General features: G+C 41.3%; 3 protein-coding genes across 4 annotated transcripts; all 3 read left to right on the forward strand.

The window, feature by feature from the left end:
- Nucleotides 1-207: 207 nt before the first annotated feature.
- On the forward strand, nucleotides 208-3,566 carry aldoca (aldolase C, fructose-bisphosphate, a; the record flags this gene model as incomplete). Its single annotated transcript, XM_080731648.1, has 8 exons — nucleotides 208-323; nucleotides 1,302-1,509; nucleotides 1,982-2,036; nucleotides 2,343-2,503; nucleotides 2,594-2,677; nucleotides 2,842-3,016; nucleotides 3,142-3,341; nucleotides 3,471-3,566. 8 exons carry the CDS (start codon nucleotides 208-210, stop codon nucleotides 3,564-3,566), a joined length of 1,095 nt encoding a protein of 364 aa, XP_080587774.1.
- Nucleotides 3,567-6,215: 2,649 nt separating this feature from the next.
- On the forward strand, nucleotides 6,216-10,379 carry srsf1a (serine and arginine rich splicing factor 1a; the record flags this gene model as incomplete). The annotated part of the gene is made up of 4 exons (XM_080730869.1): nucleotides 6,216-6,641; nucleotides 8,049-8,257; nucleotides 9,786-9,958; nucleotides 10,176-10,379. Exons 1-4 carry the CDS (start codon nucleotides 6,451-6,453, stop codon nucleotides 10,377-10,379), a joined length of 777 nt encoding a protein of 258 aa, XP_080586995.1. The 5' UTR covers nucleotides 6,216-6,450.
- A 1,072-nt stretch (nucleotides 10,380-11,451) lies between these two features.
- On the forward strand, nucleotides 11,452-15,995 carry dynll2a (dynein, light chain, LC8-type 2a). 2 transcript variants are annotated; one of them, XM_080730870.1, is made up of 3 exons: nucleotides 11,452-11,565; nucleotides 15,274-15,423; nucleotides 15,617-15,995. In XM_080730870.1, exons 2-3 carry the CDS (start codon nucleotides 15,292-15,294, stop codon nucleotides 15,752-15,754), a joined length of 270 nt encoding a protein of 89 aa, XP_080586996.1. In that variant the 5' UTR covers nucleotides 11,452-11,565; nucleotides 15,274-15,291; the 3' UTR covers nucleotides 15,755-15,995. The 2 variants fall into 2 exon arrangements, with proteins under 2 accessions (XP_080586996.1, XP_080586997.1); XM_080730871.1 differs by lacking the exon at nucleotides 11,452-11,565 and adding an exon at nucleotides 13,016-13,090.
- The last annotated feature ends 2,281 nt before the right edge of the window (nucleotides 15,996-18,276 follow it).

Genomic DNA, 18,276 nt, shown 5'->3' on the forward strand with positions numbered 1-18,276 from the left:
GACCTTCAATAAACACTATAAACTTAGTTACAGTGGGGAAGCTATGCTATGAATTTCAATCAATTTACTCAAATATGCTGACTATTAATGACCTTCAGTTAAAAACATTCATACATTTTTACCACTTTTGCAGTCAATTTTATTTACATACATTCCGGGTGCAATGTATCCTCTACATCTATGCAGGCTGTAAGACCACCTCTCAGGATGACACACCAGTTTCCTACGCTCTCTGCAGCACAGAAGAAAGACCTTCATGAGACTGCCCTACGCATAATATCCCCTGGGAAGGGCATCCTGGCTGCTGACGAGTCCATGGGTCTGTAAGGATGTAGATCATCTCTGTATACTAAATCAGTGGCTCTCAACCTTTTCAGGCTGCGACCCCCATATAATCATATTTTAACTTGGGACCCCCCCCCCCCCCCGACCCTGACAATCACTAAGAGCTGAGGCATTACATTTTGTATAAAATGGTTCTATTGTGAAAATAGCATGATCTACATGCTCACAATTTCTGCCTCTAATATTTGACAATTTGACCAATGTTTAATTTGTCATTTTAGAGGTATTAAAAAGTGTAAATTGTCACTTTAGAAATGTGCAGACACCCTCTATTGTCTATACACTTGATTTGTTTACTGTTGAGTGAGAAAACAATGTTGCACATTAAGTTAATCATCTCGGGACCCCCCAAAATAATTTGGAGACCCCCAGGGTCCTGACCCACAGGTTGAGAAGCACTGTACTAAATAATGACATATCAATGTATACATAATGCAACTGTTGTACTGAAATGATTGCTTCACTGTAAATTCATTTTCAACATACTGGATGTACATGATGTATATCATCGTCTCCTCTGTTTCATCAGAGGACGGTGTCGCTCATTAAAAAATATATATTATTGTTTGTTCAATATTGATTGTTATTGTCAACGCTGTCATGCTCAAGGAATCTCCTTTTTACATGATTTTATTTACCTCAATGGACAGAGTCAACGGACACGTTTCGACCCTTGGTCTTCGTCAGCGTATTTGATAGAACGCTGAAGAAGACCGAAGGGTCGAAACGCGTCCGTTGACTCTGTCCATTGAGGTAAATAAATTCATGTAAAAAGGAGATTCCTTGAGTGCTGGCGACTACTTCTTTCTCATATGCTATTTTGAGCCGTGCATCTAAAAGCCTTCATCTAACTTGGAGTGTTGCGGGCTGTCTGATTTATTGCAGATACCTTTCAACACTGTCATGCTACAAAGCATAAATTAGGCTTTGCATTTACCTTTTATGGCAACAGGCAGCATGGCTAAACGTCTGGCCCAGATAGGAGTGGAGAACACTGAAGAACACCGCAGACAGTACAGGCAGATTCTCTTCAGTGCAGATGATCGCATCAACAGCTGCATTGGAGGGGTCATCTTCTTCCATGAGACCCTGTACCAGCACTCGGACACTGGTGTACCCTTTGTCAAAATGATAAAGGACAGGGGCATCATGGTTGGCGTCAAGGTGGGATACTTTTACATTTCACATGAGAAACTCGGGGGTTGAAGTTCTCAGTCCTGGGGACTGATTTAGTGATTTCAGTCTTGAGGATTCCATAGGGGCTATTTCTGAGATCAGTGCAGATAAAAAATAAATAAAAATAAGAGGTAGCGATGGCCGCGGTGTGAATGACAAAGTCCTCAAAACGCTAGTCAAGTGATCTCCAAACTAAATAGCGGTTATAATTTCAATATCATCTGAGTATTTGAATTGGCCAGACTAGCAATAGTTAATACAACAGAACTTCAAAAGATACTCTTCTATAAAATGATTGGCACACACACATTCAGTGAAGGCAGTTCAGAACTTCAGGGAAACAAGATTAGAGGAGATATTAAGGATACTGGTGGAAAATGTATCAGCATTAAATATGAGGAGCTCTCTTGTTGCTACAGGTTGTGGCTATGAGCTCTTATGTTCTTCTCTTATCTTCCAGGTCGACAAGGGTGTCGTCCCCCTGGCAGGAACCGGTGGAGAAACCACTACACAGGGTACAGTACAAATATGTCCCTCAAAATCATTCAGACTAACATACTGTAGCCTACTGTAGTGCTGCAAGATGCTTCATAGACTTTTTGAGCTGTGCTCTTTGAAGGAGCTAGGCTTCAACATCTAGCATCCCTACAAAGTGTCCCGAAGCGTGGCCTACATCGGGCCTACATTTTGGCACAAATCGCTCTAAGTTTGTTGTACGCCCAGGGTCACATTGGCCAAGCTTCATGGGGCGCGTAATGAAATTAGCCCACAAATAGCACCGCTCACTTCACAATAGGTGTGTTTTTTTTTTTTTTCTATAGGTCTGGATGGTCTGTCAGAGCGCTGTGCACAGTACAAAAAGGATGGAGCAGTCTTTGCAAAGTGGCGCTGTGTGCTCAAAATAAGTGACACCAACCCATCTAAACTGGCCATCGCAGAGAATGCCAATGTTCTGGCGCGTTACTCAAGTATCTGCCAACAGGTTCGGCCTCTCTGGTATATTCCATTTCAGCATTTGTGAACACTGGAATGATGTTAATTGTGTTCATCGTTGTGTGTATTTGACATGCAGAATGGCATAGTGCCCATCATAGAGCCAGAGATTATGCCTGATGGAGATCATGACCTGAAGCGCTGCCAGTATGTTACTGAGAAGGTGGGTTCTTCCTTATACGCATTTGAGAAGAGGGGAAGTGAGAGACATACAGTAGTGAGGGAAAGAGATAGAAAGAGAGTCAGAGAAAGAGAAAGGGGATGTCTGTGTTCCTGGCCAGAAGGAACGGTGGATGTTTTTTTTACATATGTGCTGTGGGATGGCAGGTTCTTGCTGCAGTCTACAAGGCCATGTCTGACCACCATGTGTACCTGGAAGGTACTCTACTCAAACCCAACATGGTCACCCCTGGACACAGCTGTTCCACCAAATACGCGCCAGAGGAAGTTGCTATGGCAACTATCACTGCCTTGCGCCGCACAGTTCCCCCTGCCGTCCCAGGTAAGCTCAGGAAAACTTCAGGTCTATAGAATCAAGAAAATACAGAAATTAAAATAGATTTCAAATACATGTCTATTAACTGAGCTATAACCTGTTAAACTGCAATGTTTTTGGTATCCCTACAGCAGTGGCATTTCTCTCAGGGGGTCAGAGTGAAGAGGAGGCCTCTGTCCATCTGAATGCACTCAATAACTGTCCTCTAGTCAAGCCCTGGATTCTAACATTCTCCTATGGCCGAGCCTTGCAGGCCTCTGCTCTCAGAACCTGGCGAGGACATAAAGAAAATGAGAATGCAGCAACTGAGCAGTTCATCAAGCGAGCTGAGGCATGTTTTCTTTTCTTTACTGTAATCATACAATGACATTTTTACTCAACAACAATTATTTGGATATATACCTTTGTTGTTTATTAACCGTCATGCATTTCTTTCTTTACTTGTATTTTTTGCTCATAGGTGAATAGTCTTGCTTGTCAGGGGAAATACACTGGTGGCAACGACCGTGGTGAGGAGGCTGGCCAGCATGTCTATGGGTCCAGTCATGCATACTGAGCAGCTTGTTGATGCCCTCATTTCAACTCACAACATTGTATGTCATTACCATAACCAATAGTATGTCATAATCCAAGCCAAGCCGCATCACAGAGGAATATTAGAATAGACCAGTGGTTTTCAACCTTTTTCATGTCAAGGCCCATTATTTATTTGGCATTTGAGCCACGGACCAACATTTGATGAGTTTTAGCCTCTCAGACCCAAGCTTGTTGTCGACTTGTTGTAGTATTGATGTAGTGCCATAGGAGAGATAACAGGCAAACGTTGTACAAAATAACCATTGTTCTACATTCTCTAATTGTGACTTCTTGTAAATTAAGTAATGCAGATGTTTAAAAATGATTTAACTCCTGAGAGATTTGAGAATTAAAGATATACTGTATAAGGTCCATTTCGTTACCAGCTCGCCATCATTTAACTGGGGACCACCTGGAACCCTCTCAAGGACCACTGGTGGTCCCGGGACCAATATTTAAGCCACTCTGGAAAACACTCCTGATGGAGATGTGACAACAGAAGTTAACAGTGTATTTTGCTGCCTTGACGTATGAGGACAATCAGACGATGGCCTTTGCCAGAGCATTTTAATGTTTTATGTGGTTGCTCTGACTTTGTTCTAAATACATGCTCTTATGACACTGATAATTAAATATACATCATTTGGTAATTTAAAGCAATACTTGCCTTGTGTAATGAAAAATAAATACTACCATAAAACATTAGCAATAGTTAAAAAAGTAGTGATGACTCCAACCCATTTATGTGATGCAATTACGTGTGTGTGTGTGTGTGTGTGTGTGTGTGTGTGTGTGTGTGTGCGTGCGTGCGTGCGTGCGTGCGTACGTCCCCTCACTCTTGTATGCATGGATGTGTATCTGATATTCCACTTAGATAGTTTCCAGGCTTTGAAGTAAATGCTGACTCGCTGAGTGTATAGGTTTTTAATTTATATCATATGAAGAGTTGTCATTGTAAGTGGTTTCTGTGCACTGGAGGAAAGTAGATCAACATATTATAATAAAAGATTATCTTAAAACAAAATGTGACCAGTTTATGCTCTGTTATTGCAACTGATGCATGATATCACAATCTATTCAAATATTGAAAGTATACACCTACAGTATTAAGAGTATAGATCCATTCATGGTAATTTGATTGATAATGGATAGCGATCTTAAAATCATGGATATGCCAAAGTTACCTGAGTAATATAAATGTAGTCTTCAGAAAAATGTACAACAACAATCTGTAGGCTTTTACACAGAACATATTCGAGAGTATACAGGCCTCCCTCCTTACCTACTGTATCAGTGCATCCACCGCATTTGCAATGCTCCCTCCTATCTAAAGGAACGCCTCGAACCCCCGACCTTCACTGGAAATTAAAACACACTGAAACCCCCCAGGACGAAGCTCTGCACCATTGGGGACCAGGCCTTCTGCTCAGCTGCTCCTCGGCTGTGGAATGCCCGCCCCTCCCTGACCATCTGAGAGCACCACAGTCTGTTAAGTGTTGACGCTTTTTAAAGGGTTGACGCTTTTTAAAGGGGACTAAAAAACCTTTGTTTTCAACAAGACATTTACCTAGAATCTTGGCAAATGCACACAAGGCATCAATTAGTCTATCTAGGCCCTAGCTGGACTTGAACTTTATCTATAGTTGGGGAGAGGGGACTCTGACCATTGACCTGGATTTTATTCATTCATTGTTTTTATTATTGTTTTTGTTTTAATCTTTTGTTTTCTTGACTTTTATCACTTAAAAGTTTATTATTATTAGTAGTAGTATGATATGTATTCAACACATACTGTCCAAACCAAATGACAGGTCCATGCAGTATTTAAAGAGTCTTGCATAAGCTAAACAATAAATGGATTATTAAAAACATGTATAGTGTCCATCGTAGACATCCCCTTGTTTCACAAGATGTGTGAAAATGTACATTTTGTTCATTATGCGTGCATTTGTGTGTGAATAGGCTACGCAAATACATGTTTCTATGCTATAACACACACACACACACACACACACACACACACACACACACACACACACACACACACACACACACACACACACACACACACACACACACACACACACACACACACACACACAGATGTCATAGCGCATACCACCATCTGCTGGAAATACATTGCATTACTCAATTGTGAGACCATCTGAAAATGTATGCACATTTTGGTGAAAAACATACAATAATTATGTTTATTGTTGATTTATTAATTATGTTTATTAATGAGAGACATATCAGAAAATAAAATGAAATTGTATAATACAAGAAAAGAATCACAGGCCTAAAACTGTTTGTTTTTTGTAGATGTTGCTTTTATTGGTATTTTAAATTATATTTTGTCATATCTTAGTTGTATAGTAGGCTAGGCCTATCATTTGTATGTAGGCTATTTAGTTTGTAAATATAGGTCTATCTTTTTTTTTTTAAGAAATTTGATATGCGATTTATTATTATTGTTGTTGTTATTGTTGTTGTTGTTGTTGTTGTTGTTGTCAAATGTGTGGACTCAGACTATGTTGTTTAGCGGCTGTTTCATTGTGAGCGGCATGTTTCCGGGATTGATGAACAAACATCAGAGTGAAGGAGAGGCGCGCTTCTTCCTAAAGGGAAACACAGCAAGCGGCTGCTGCTTCTCTGGCTCCGCCAGCGTGCCGTCGCTGTGTTGTTCTAACCTGCGTGCAAAAAGGGTCGAAAACGTCTCGTTCTGGGTGATAGTTTGTTTTTGTAGTTTATTTTTATGCAAGAACATCGATCAGTTGGGACAATTGAACAACTATCGGTCAGCCAACGTGTATCAGCGGAGCAGCCAGGCAGTGTGAGACTGTGTGCAGCCAGGAGGAACCATCATGTCGGGAGGTGTTGTGCGAGGCCCTGCAGGAAACAACGACTGTCGAATATACGTTGGAAACCTTCCGCCCGACATCCGGACCAAAGACGTCGAGGACGTTTTCTACAAATACGGCGCGATCCGAGACATCGACCTGAAGAACCGGAGAGGAGGACCGCCGTTCGCTTTCATTGAGTTCGAGGACCCCAGGTAATAAAGCTACGGCTAAGCAAGCAGCTAGCTGGCTAACGTGGGACGTAAATGCTTATGTTGTTGTCGCTCGACACTAGCCCTAGAATGTCTCCAATGTTCGGTCGATTGACACTCAAATCTGGAGCCATAGAACGCTCCCATTGCGCGGCGGTTAGCAGCGAATCTGCGCGGCACTAAAGTGCAGCGCGCTACTTGTGTACTCACCCAATAATTAATTCCTCAGCCTGGGAGAAAGACATTGTCCTATAGTGTCATATCCATTTGAAAGTTCTGGCTGAAAACATGTACTTTGTAAAATATCACCACTTATCACGAGCCAACACGGACGACTGACACGACCGGGCGAGGGGCCCGAAATGACTGCTGGACTGAATATATCAAAACTTATTTTGGAAGCACAAAAGTACGGGGCACACAATCACGCAGGTGGTGTGATTAGTCACCCCACGTCAATCACAAGCACCTGTCAATTGTGTGCCCCGTACGTTTTGTGCTTCCCAATCCCAAGTTTTGATATATTCAGTCCAGCAGTCATTCCGAGCCCCTCGCCCGGTCGTGTAAATCGTCCGTGTTGGCTCGTGATAAGTGGTGATATTTTACAAAGTACATGTTTTCAGCCAGAACCTTCAAATGGATATGACACTATAGGACAATATCGTTCTCCCAGGCTGAGGAATACATTATTGGGTGAGTACACAAGTAGCGCGCAGCACTTTAGGGCCGCGCAGATTAGCTGCTAACCGCCGCGCAATGGGAGCGTTCTATGGCTCCAGATTTGAGTGTCAATCGACCGAACATTGGAGACATTCTAGGGCTAGCTCGACACATGATGTGACTCATGTTCAACCCACCTATTCTGAAAATGAAATGCTTTAAGTTTAAAGCGTTACATTTTTTTTGACGAAATAAACGATCGCATGGCTTGATAACATTGAAACGAAGCCCTTCGGGCCCCATAGATAGAGCACTGTTGTGAAATGGCTCGGACTATGTCCTGGATCCAGCACGCCTGATCGCTGCTGCTGTGACCTGACAACAGAAACGTGGTGAGCGAGGTTTCGGTTTTGAGTGTAAAGTCCACGTTACTTTAATGGCAAAATGACTCCTGTTACACTCGCAGTTGTGCAATGTTAAGATAAATATTTGTACTACTTCTACAGGTTTAGCTGTGCCTGTGGTTGAATTTTAACGCGCCCTAGCCTCTTGTGTTTTGTTGTTGTTGTTGTTGTTGCTGCTGCTGCCCTGTAGACTGTAGTAGAGCCAACCAGCCACTCGTACGAATGCAGGACAGGGAACACTCGGCGTTGTTATTATAACGCTAGTATTAGCAGGTAGGTGGGATACTCTCGATCTGAAACCATGTTCTCCAAGTCTAACCAGTGACATTTGAATCGTCTTTTTCAGGGACGCAGATGATGCCGTTTATGGACGCGATGGATATGATTATGACGGCTACAGACTGCGCGTGGAGTTCCCGCGGAGTGGCAGAGGTTCAGGGAGGGGAGGTTTTGGTGGAGGTGGCGGTGGCGGTGGCGGCGGTGGCGGGATTGGTGCGCCTAGGGGCAGATATGGGCCCCCATCCAGACGCTCTGAGTACAGGGTTATTGTTTCAGGTAAGATCACCAGTAGATGACTACTGACAAGCTCCCATCCCACACTGATGCCCCTCAAAACATCCATGGATAATAATGATGACATGTATGTATGTGTAGATGTGTATATGTATGTGTATGTACATACACGTGTATATCTATGTATGTATTTATTTGTAGATAAATATATTATATTATAGATATCAAAATATATCCACAACTTTCCAACATCCCATCATGCATTGCGCAGAAGTTGCACTGAGCTTCCGGCGCCGCAGCCGAGTGTGATCTACAAGCTCACAACGGTTACATCTGCAAAGCAACGTGAGCTTGTATGTCTGCTGTTAACCGGAAGTGTGGTGAAAACAATTCTCCAGTAAATTCCCGCGGAAAGAGGTGGATAGGAAATATAGGAATAATGTCTAAAGATATAGGATTAGATAAACAGTATTGTAATTGTTTATGGATTAGGATTATGAGTATTATGTAATAAGGGGGTAGTAAATACGTCTTTACTTCATCCTACTCCTTTTTGGACTTAATGGGGGGGGGGGTTATTTTGTTTTTATGAGAGGTCAAAATAAAGATTATCAAATCATAAAATTCAAATCAAATGATAACTCAAATTAGTTTTGCAGAGGGTTACCCCGCTGATCAATAGTAAAACACAAAAGACTCTAGGAGGTGCTCTAAAGCCCGGATCATAGTCGGGTCCGCGGTGGAAGGCTATCCACCGCGGTGTAGTCTTTTCGAGTCTTTTTGAGTCATGAAACTACAACGTTACATCATTCCTCGTGGTGGAGAGCTTTCCACCGCGAGTCCCAACACATCTCTCTGTTTTTACTATCAGACAGACAGCCTCTACACCCCGTTCACTGATTGGTCGACCTGAACCGGTCTAGACGGGGTAAAGGACTTCACCGTGGGCCGTGACTATGATGGCCTGCACTTATTTTCTGACTTGAGGCCGGGCTTTATTCTGCCATTGACTATGGAATCCTTGTATGGTATTGTGATGCCCCAATTGCCTTAAAGCTAAAGTGCCAAACAGTCCAAAACTAACTGATTAGGGTCCTGCTTGGTCTTCCTTCTCGGGCACACCTCACTGCTTATCACTACATAAGTGTGGGGTGGCTCACAGTAGCTGACAGAGTACAGCATCTTGCAATGGGCCTGGTGTACAAGATACACTACACCACCAAGATACCCATGTACCTGACAAAATACTCCCTAGACGCCTTCAAAATCTGTCTGAAAAGTAACCTACAAACAGCTGCTACTCAAACTCGTAATAGACTAAGCCCATACCTACCTTCCCTTTTCCTTTGTAAAAATCTCCTATTTCACTTTATTTTATTTTTTTCCCTTGTTATTTTAAATTGTTCTTTTTTATTTTTCCCCCTTTTGTTACTAAGTGACTATGCGAAGTTCTATGTTCTATCCATCTGTCTTTAAATGTGATATGAGATACATAAAGTGGTTCCTGTGTAAATAAGCCAAAAAGCTTACTAGGATCTCCTAAAATCATTATTTATGACTTGTGTTACAGGGCTCCCCCAAAGTGGCAGCTGGCAGGATCTGAAGGATCACATGCGCGAAGCTGGAGATGTTTGTTATGCTGATGTTTTCAGAGATGGAACTGGGGTGGTCGAATTTGTGCGCAAAGAAGACATGACCTACGCTGTTAGAAAGCTGGACAACACCAAATTCCGATCACATGAGGTATGTGTACTGATTTGACTCCTAGTCACGGATATTGTTTCTTTGCCTTTCGGAAAGGTGAGTAGTTGTCTGAAACATAGACGGCAACAGTGAGACGTTTACGGTTGCTAGGGAGCAGTTGTGGCCCATTGCTTCCAGCTCTGGTGTGTTCACTTTCGGTGATGCGAAAGAGAGGGTGTGGGTCTCTTCAATGTCAAGTTCTTCTTGTGTCTACCAGGGAGAGACCGCATACATTCGTGTGAAAGTAGACGGCCCCCGCAGTCCGAGCTATGGAAGATCACGCTCCCGTAGCCGTGGCAGCCGCAGCAGAAGCCGAAGCCGCAGTGCCGCCAGCCGCAGCCGCAGCAACTCACGTGCCCGGGGGGGCAGAGGATCACCCCGCTACTCTCCTCGTCATAGCCGCTCTCGCTCCCGCTCCTGAGTCTTTCTATCGACCGTTGATGTGTTGCCCTTTTAATGAGTTTCCCTGTTATTACCCTCCTGTTTTTACCTCTTGAGTTTTTTCAGATGTCAGCTGTTGATTTTAATTTTTTGAATATCTTGTCCTGATGTCGTTGTGGAAGACCTTGGTATGTAGACGTGTCCCTTTTTACATTTCCTCCCCTCTCCGGCTGCTTTGTCCTTTGTTTTGGTCCCTGCAGTTTTGTTTTGATTTAGAATTTTTATTTTTGTTGTCATCACTTTTGCAAAATGTGCTTTTATGAGTTTGCAAAAATGTTGAGTTGCACTCTTTTGCTCTCAGTGTTTTTGCAAGTGTTCAAAATGTTGGAATTTATTTTTTGGAGTTGACTGGGTGGGCGGATGGGGGACATTGCTTAACTGTATTTTACCCTTGTGTCTTCCTTTAGACATCTGAAGATAAGGATTAAAAGAATGATTTGGAATAAACCCCTTTGTGGAGCACATTTCATTTGTATGGTCAGGATAGGACATCTAGAGGAGGAGTCAGGTCCTATGGTACGCTTCATATTCCATGCATTGAGGTTTTGGATAAGCTTTAGGGTGCATGTTATAATGTCACAAATACTTGTCATAACTTCATTTTTTTACACGCTGCCTTGGGTCCGAAGTAACAGCCCCAAGTCAGATTTTTGTCATAAACGTACTTGTGTAACACTTATATTGGAATCCAAATTTATATTTGTGTTGGGTGGGATAGGGTTAGTTCAAAAAGCTAATCTTGTCACCATGTTAAATGTTTTGCTTCACTGACTTTTGGTGCTCATGGTTAGTTTGTAAAGCAATGTATGTCATGAGTGCTAAAATTTAGGTTTGGATTAGGCCCAAATCTGACATCATTCTAATGGTTTGCCTCTGATTTTCTTCCTGGTATTTCAAGGTTTTGATTGGAGGAGTGGCTCAGTGGATCCCAATCCTTGGAGCTGGATGAGTGGATCGATAGGGAGGGGATAGGCAAGGATGGATGCTTGGAACGGGATCCGTTTTCCAGGAATCAAATGAGTTGATTTGGAACTAATTAAGGAATCCCAGAGCAACTTTTTCCTATAGCCTATCGATCTTAATTTTTGAATGATATGGCTTTATTTACAAGAAAGCGAATCTGAGGACCAGGAAGTTGGATCAAAGGATGGAATCGTAGATGCCTGGTATGAGGGAATTAAATTGGGGTGGTTTGGGGGTTTTGTTTGGGTGTAGTTTGTATTTTATTGCTTAATCTTACATTTCTCTTAGCATTTTCAATAAAATGACTGAAAACAGTTCACTGTTTTTTTATTTGTTATATTGGAATACTCTGTGAATGGATGTTATTACTAATGGAATCATTATTTCAATGCTATTAGATTAGATATTCTCCTTTTGTACTATATCCACTGGTCAATCCAATCTTGGTAAAATGTCTAAATCTGACTTAATTTGAAATGGGCATTAAATTCTTACCAATTGGGGCTTAAGCCCAAGCCACACCAATGCAACTTGCAACAAAACAGTTTTAAGGACACCACACCAATGCAACTCCTTGCAACTGCCAGTGCCATTGGGGATAGGCCTAATGGTTTGCGAGTAGTTGCATGCATGGTGAATCATTATTGTTGTTTGGGCTTTAGATGTGGACTTAATGACATGTGGTTGTAGGCTACTACATACACTGATAAATCTAATCTGGTCCAAGGCCAGATTCATACCCCACTTTTAGAGACAAATTTATTTTGGTTCAGTTCGAGGAGTCACAAAATCTCGGTGGCACCGAACAGCTGAATTAATGTTATGGTATTCCCCCAGAGATTCAAACCAAAATAAATTTGTCTCTAAAGTATTATACTCATACTCGACTTTAATTTGGTTCGGCTCTGTTCAAACTACAATACGACTACATTTAGAGGTTTGGGGGGGCGGGTACCGTCATTAATTCGCCTGTTAGGTGCCAGAGATATTGTGTGACTCCCCGAACCGAAATAAATTTGTCTCTAAAAGTGGAGTATGAATCGCCCCTAAGGGTGACTTAAATTTGAACTGTAATACAATTTGGGGCTCAATATGTGGAATTTGTAAAATGCAGTGATTCTACTAACAGATATTTCCAATAACAGCCTGGTTGGTTGACATTAATTAAATGCCTATATCAGTGGTTCTCAATGTGGATTCTAGGAGTCCAAATTGACCCATAGAGGTCTGTAACTGACAGTATACAAATGAGAGATTGGGCCCTCCATTTCTGTCTGTCAGAGTTAAGGGGGGACCTTTAAATGTAAAAGTTTGAGGAACACTGGCCTATATTATTATTACTATTACAATAACAATGTTCCAGTTTTCCCGTACCAGTGAATCATGATGGTTGAGTGTGGCTATAAGTAATAAGTTATTACAACATAGGTCGCTCTCATATTTTGGCCCCCACGGTGGTGTATTGCCAATGATGCATTGTGGGCTGAAATAAGATGCAGGCAGATGGGAGCAGGAGAAAAACGCTCCCACCACCCGGGGAGGCTGCAGCTCAGCCAATGGTTGACTGCAGCACGCAGTAGAGGGCGGGGAGCTCTTTAGCACAGTGGATAGGATACCTACATAGTTATTGTGTGAAATCTTGAAGAAATTAATTGTGGAGCAAAATCCATATTACTGTCGACAAGACGAAATATTAATTCTCAAAGCAAGTATCGAAGGAGTCAACGGGTGAGTGACATGATAGGTCTGGCGACGCGACGCACATTCCCATGCGTCTTTACAGTTTGATTTTGAGTTCTCGCCTCATAACTGGTATTAGATGTAGCTTAATTCATTTGGGATTTCATGTATTAGTCGTGTGGAGCGTGGAGTAGGCCGAACGATTGTTGCGAAAATGCTCGATTGTTGATGGCCATTTAAACGGTGGGACTGGTTCGTCAACATTATTATGCAGAATATGCTGCTGCTTATATAGCAAAGTTATTTTTGCCAAGTAATTTAACTCCACCTGTATTGAGTTTCACAGCCAATCCATGCCCCGCTCGAGTCCTCGTCGTCTATCGCATAATAAAGTTTAGAGAGATTATTAATTATACGATCGCCATTATTTCATCAACTGACCGATTTCTCTGCATGCGTATGACCAATTGTCCCTTGATATTGGCCCAGCGACGGCTCCAGAAAATTGTGACTGGGGGGTCTGTGGGGGGGCTGGCTTTTTTAGAGTGGGGGCTAACCCCCCGGCTCCACCGGGCGCGTCGAGCGACAACGCTCGGAACGCTCCCGTTTTAATTAACGAACGGTGCTCCACTGGCGACATTGCGGAACAAACTGTCCATAGACGGGTTTCTGGTCCACGTTACACTGATAAAACTAGATGCGTGCGCAGGGTCAGTTACCAAAATTAGCCAATGAAACCAGGTTTAACCAGTGCTCCCCAAAACAACAGGTTTGGGGATTGGACGGAATTGATTACATGATACAATCAGCTGTGCATTTAGTCTCAATGTTTGTAAACAAGATACCCGTCGTATATGATTTACATAGAAGTAGGTCAGTTGTCTTTCACATATTAATATTAGGGCTTTCAAATTATTACAATTTATTATCAGATTAATCACAGCTTAAAAATGAACTAATCATGATTAATCACAAATCAAAATATGTCCAAAATATGCCATTTCTTTCCTTAGCCTATATTGTTGTGGGAATGGAAAGATATAGGTGGAATAAGGCATACATTTATCATACAGTATGCATGTATTATTATTATTATTATTATCATTATTATAATTAGGCTTGATATGCAGGATGAAAAATAAAGTTGCCCATTTGAGGACAACAGGAAATTTTTGCCGAAAATAGCCGATCTACAAGCTCACAAGGCCTTTCAGCACGAGAAGTTGTGAGCTTGTAGATCGGCTATTTTTGGCAAGTGGTTAATATAAAAAAGGAGGAAAAAAGGTTTATATCACACAAAGATTTGGAGGACCCCCTGTAGTAATTCTGAGGACCCCCTGTTGAAAACCCCTGACCTAGGCTACAGAGAAACCATTCTCAGTTGACACACATGCACAGACAAAATACAAAAAGTTAAAATGTCTTGCCATAAAAGACAGTGCCTTAGTTGCTCATCTACAGTATGTCAAATAAGGGTCATTCTCAACGAGCCTCGTTAACCCAACACAGCTGGCTGGCAATCTAGTATTGCATTCACCGTGATCACTTCTCCTGATTCTAATCCAAGCAAGTTGGAGAAAAAAATCGTGGATTTTACTTTGAGATGACAACAGCTACAAAGGTAGAAGTACCTATATTCTGATCTATGATGAATTATTCCAGTGGCACTGTATCCAAGACGTTTAAAAAAAACTTTTTTAAACGTCTTTTGAGATGCCAGCTCTGTCTCTTCTCCTCGGTGCAGTGTGTGTGTGTGTGTGTGTGTGTGTGTGTGTGTGTGTGTGTGTGTGTGTGTCTGTGTGTAACGGGAGGGGGGAGAATTAAGTGGCTGTGTTGCAGACCACGTCTTCTACCGAGAGAATGCACTTCTGATCAGTGAACAGGGCTGTTAATAGCAAAGAATTATCTTTATAGAAAATACATTTTATTGTATGATTTTACATAGAAGCAAGTCCATTTTCTTTCACATATTTATTATCTTTTATTTATTTATTCTGTAAATATTTTTCATTACAATTGGGTCTGTGGGGAGGGGGGGCTGAGCAGGGGCTAAGACTCCACCAGAGGGGGCTAGAGCGCCCCCTAGCCCCCCCCTGGCGCCGTCATTGTATTGGCCTGCCGCTCTTTCTTACCTAATTGGCTCGTAGAGGTGTCATTGGTTGCAGTCTACGTTCAATCTGCCGGTATGTTCATTTCAATGCAATCCGTGTGAGTGATTGTTCTCTTCGCAGTTCGTTTCAGCAGACACCATGACTGACAGGAAAGCTGTGATAAAAAATGCAGACATGTCTGAGGACATGCAGCAGGACTCCGTGGATTGCGCTACCCAGGCCATGGAGAAATACAATATAGAGAAGGACATTGCAGCCTATATCAAGAAGGTGAGTGGACAGAGCGGTGCATTGCGTTCACGTGCGTTTCTGTAATGTTTGTAACTTAAGGCAGGAAATTGATCACCATGTAGCAAAACCAACACTTTCTAGGGCTGAGGCACGATTTGAATCTTACCAAATTAGTCCCAGAGCAGCCAGCAGTGATGGTGTCAGACTAAATGATCTCTGTACTTGTTTTCAGGAGTTTGACAAGAAGTATAACCCCACATGGCATTGCATTGTTGGAAGAAACTTCGGCAGCTATGTTACCCATGAGACAAAGCATTTCATTTACTTCTATTTGGGGCAAGTGGCCATCTTGCTCTTCAAGTCTGGCTGAGCAGTTCCCCTGATGTGTGGAGTTCCTCCTTGAAACGTAACTGGAATGTACTGTTGGCTGACGTCTCCCATACAGTTAATGACACCATAATGATGCAAATCGGCCGTGCGCAATTGCATGGACTATACAGTATTTAATATGTATGTTACAGTACGTTTATTTTCCAATAGTTGCCATTCTAAAAAGCAACTTTAAGTAGTTTTATTTTGATGTTGAACCTAGGTTGTAAATGATTTTTAACAGTGGCCCTTGATTGTATCATAAAGGAAAGATAGAGAATGTAGTTGTGCATCTGCTTTCCTTCAGAACCAGAAGTGACATTGCCTGTCCATTTAGATGGTAGACTCAAATGGAGTATTGTTGGATATAGCTGTGATTTATCTGTTTGACAATACCACAGTGTATTAGGTCTAATGAGTGGATGCTGGTGAAAAGGTGTGAGAAAGTTGGTCCTTTCTTTTGTGTTCCCACCAATACGCCTACCATAAAATCCAGAGTGTTAATTTCACATAGAAGCTACAAATTCTCCTGTATGGATTTGTACACTCAGAGTTAACACTGAGGACTTTAATGTGTAGTTTCACATGAACACAAGCTGTTCTTACATGGCCTCCCCAGGCTTTCAGTAGGAGTACAGCTACCCTGTACACAACCACAATGTCTATAACAATAACTGAAACATGCTGTGATTTTGACAGGATTGCCACATTTTTCTTAATGTTATACCATTTTGACCTCCTAACCTAAAGTATAATATTTACCAAAAGCTTCAATTGTCACCATGTAAGCAAGCACAAGTGTTTCCAGGAAGGTGATGTCAAGTATGTACTAAAGGTGTTTTCTCTACTCTTTAATAGTCACTGTGAACAGGTGGAGTGAATAATGTTTTGTTAACAATACCAAACTGTAACGGCTACACTATGATGATCATTATCCTTACGTTTGACATTTCCACAATATTGCCACAATTTCACGTTAACCTGTTAAGTCTTATAACAAAGACCTGTCTTTATCTTGCTTGTATTGAATATATCACACAATAATGGAATAATAATCAATCCCCTTTGCAAAATCAATGCAAAAATCAATGCAAATGATAAATTAGAGGCTGCTATTGACTGAAAATTAATATATATACCTACAAGCCTTTAAAGCCATTTAAAACTCTACAAAGACATATGTCTTTCAGACAGTTTTGTTGTCTTATGTGACTGATACTGTCCAAACGCACTAGTCCAAACCTTTATTTTGCATTGCAATAGTAATACTGCCAGGAATGTAAGAAAGACTTGCAGCTTCAAGTAGTGTTACCAATCATTTCTGAGCCGATTTTAAGGCCATGGCTGGCACACTTTGGTTTCGGTCTGTTAACGTCAACATTATCAACAAGCTGGACTAGCAATGCACAATGTCTTTTATATTTGCTTGGATTTATATTATTTCAAGGGAAGTATTCCCATCTATTGTCAATGTAAACTGGTGTATTGGGTCCTTGTGCATGGATTTCTGCTTTGTTTGTATATGTAGGAACCATTACTCTGCTGTTTAATTCACACAAAACTTGTGCCTCTCATTGCTCACAGTAACTGGCTTGAGTACAATTGCACTTCATTAGATGTAGGGTACTACAGAACCAAAATCTTGTAAACTCAGTAACAATAAATATTAATTGTTGACTTGAATATATTGGTGACTTTTTGACCTTTTATTTGATTTCATTGTATATTTTTGAATATACACTTTGGGTCCTTTCCAGTATGTACAACATATTTATGTCCTAAATATTTAGGACATAATGCTATGTCCATCAACGCAGTCATCACTCATCACATACAGTATGGTAGCTATTTGAGATGGATAATGGGGGTCCAACAGTGCTTTGGACCAGTGACCAATGAGATGGTTATACTAGAATGATAGGCCTGACAAGTATGATAATGGAGCATGTATGGGCAATTGCCTGGGCATAATTTCTGAAGTAAAAGTGGTTGACAAGAAACATTTTGTAAAACAGCCATACAGCCATAATAAGAATGAATAGCTGATACAAATACTACAGTTAAATAGTGCTTTAACCTTTTAACAAATAACTTTTTGTTTTAGCCAAAAATTACCATTTAACTTTATTTAGAGAATGATCCGGCTAATAGCAGTAAAGTATAATTTCTAAATAACAGATTATTCCAAAAATGTTATGAGCTCACAGTTTCCTTTATCTTAAAATGTGAACATTGCTTTGTTTATAAGCTAGCTATGCACGTTTAACTTCTGTCAATCTCCTCACCCAATGACCCAGTCTACTTGCAGTTCTTGCTTCAGGTTTCTGTTATCTTATCAAATATTGATTTGATTCATGGCATGTGCAATTAAAGCTGGCTTCGACAGATTATTTCCATTACATGTGTTGTAATATCAGAGAGAGAAACATTTTGCACACATTTTGTATAACCAGATTTCATTTCATTTCTTGACCTTGGTTTTATTAGAACTGATTACTAGATCATCATTTGCACATTCACAAC

This window comes from Nannobrachium achirus, assembly GCF_963921795.1.
Source record: "Nannobrachium achirus genome assembly, chromosome: 8".
Classification (NCBI taxonomy): Eukaryota; Metazoa; Chordata; class Actinopteri; order Myctophiformes; family Myctophidae; genus Nannobrachium; species Nannobrachium achirus.

What these genes read in the sequence shown, in the direction of transcription:
- dynll2a (XM_080730870.1), top strand. Translation starts at nt 15,292, where the DNA reads ATGACTGACAGGAAAGCTGTGATAAAAAATGCAGACATGTCTGAGGAC. An exon ending in TTGCAGCCTATATCAAGAAG is followed by an intron (nt 15,424 to 15,616) that starts GTGAGTGGACAG and finishes ACTTGTTTTCAG; the next exon opens with GAGTTTGACAAGAAGTATAA.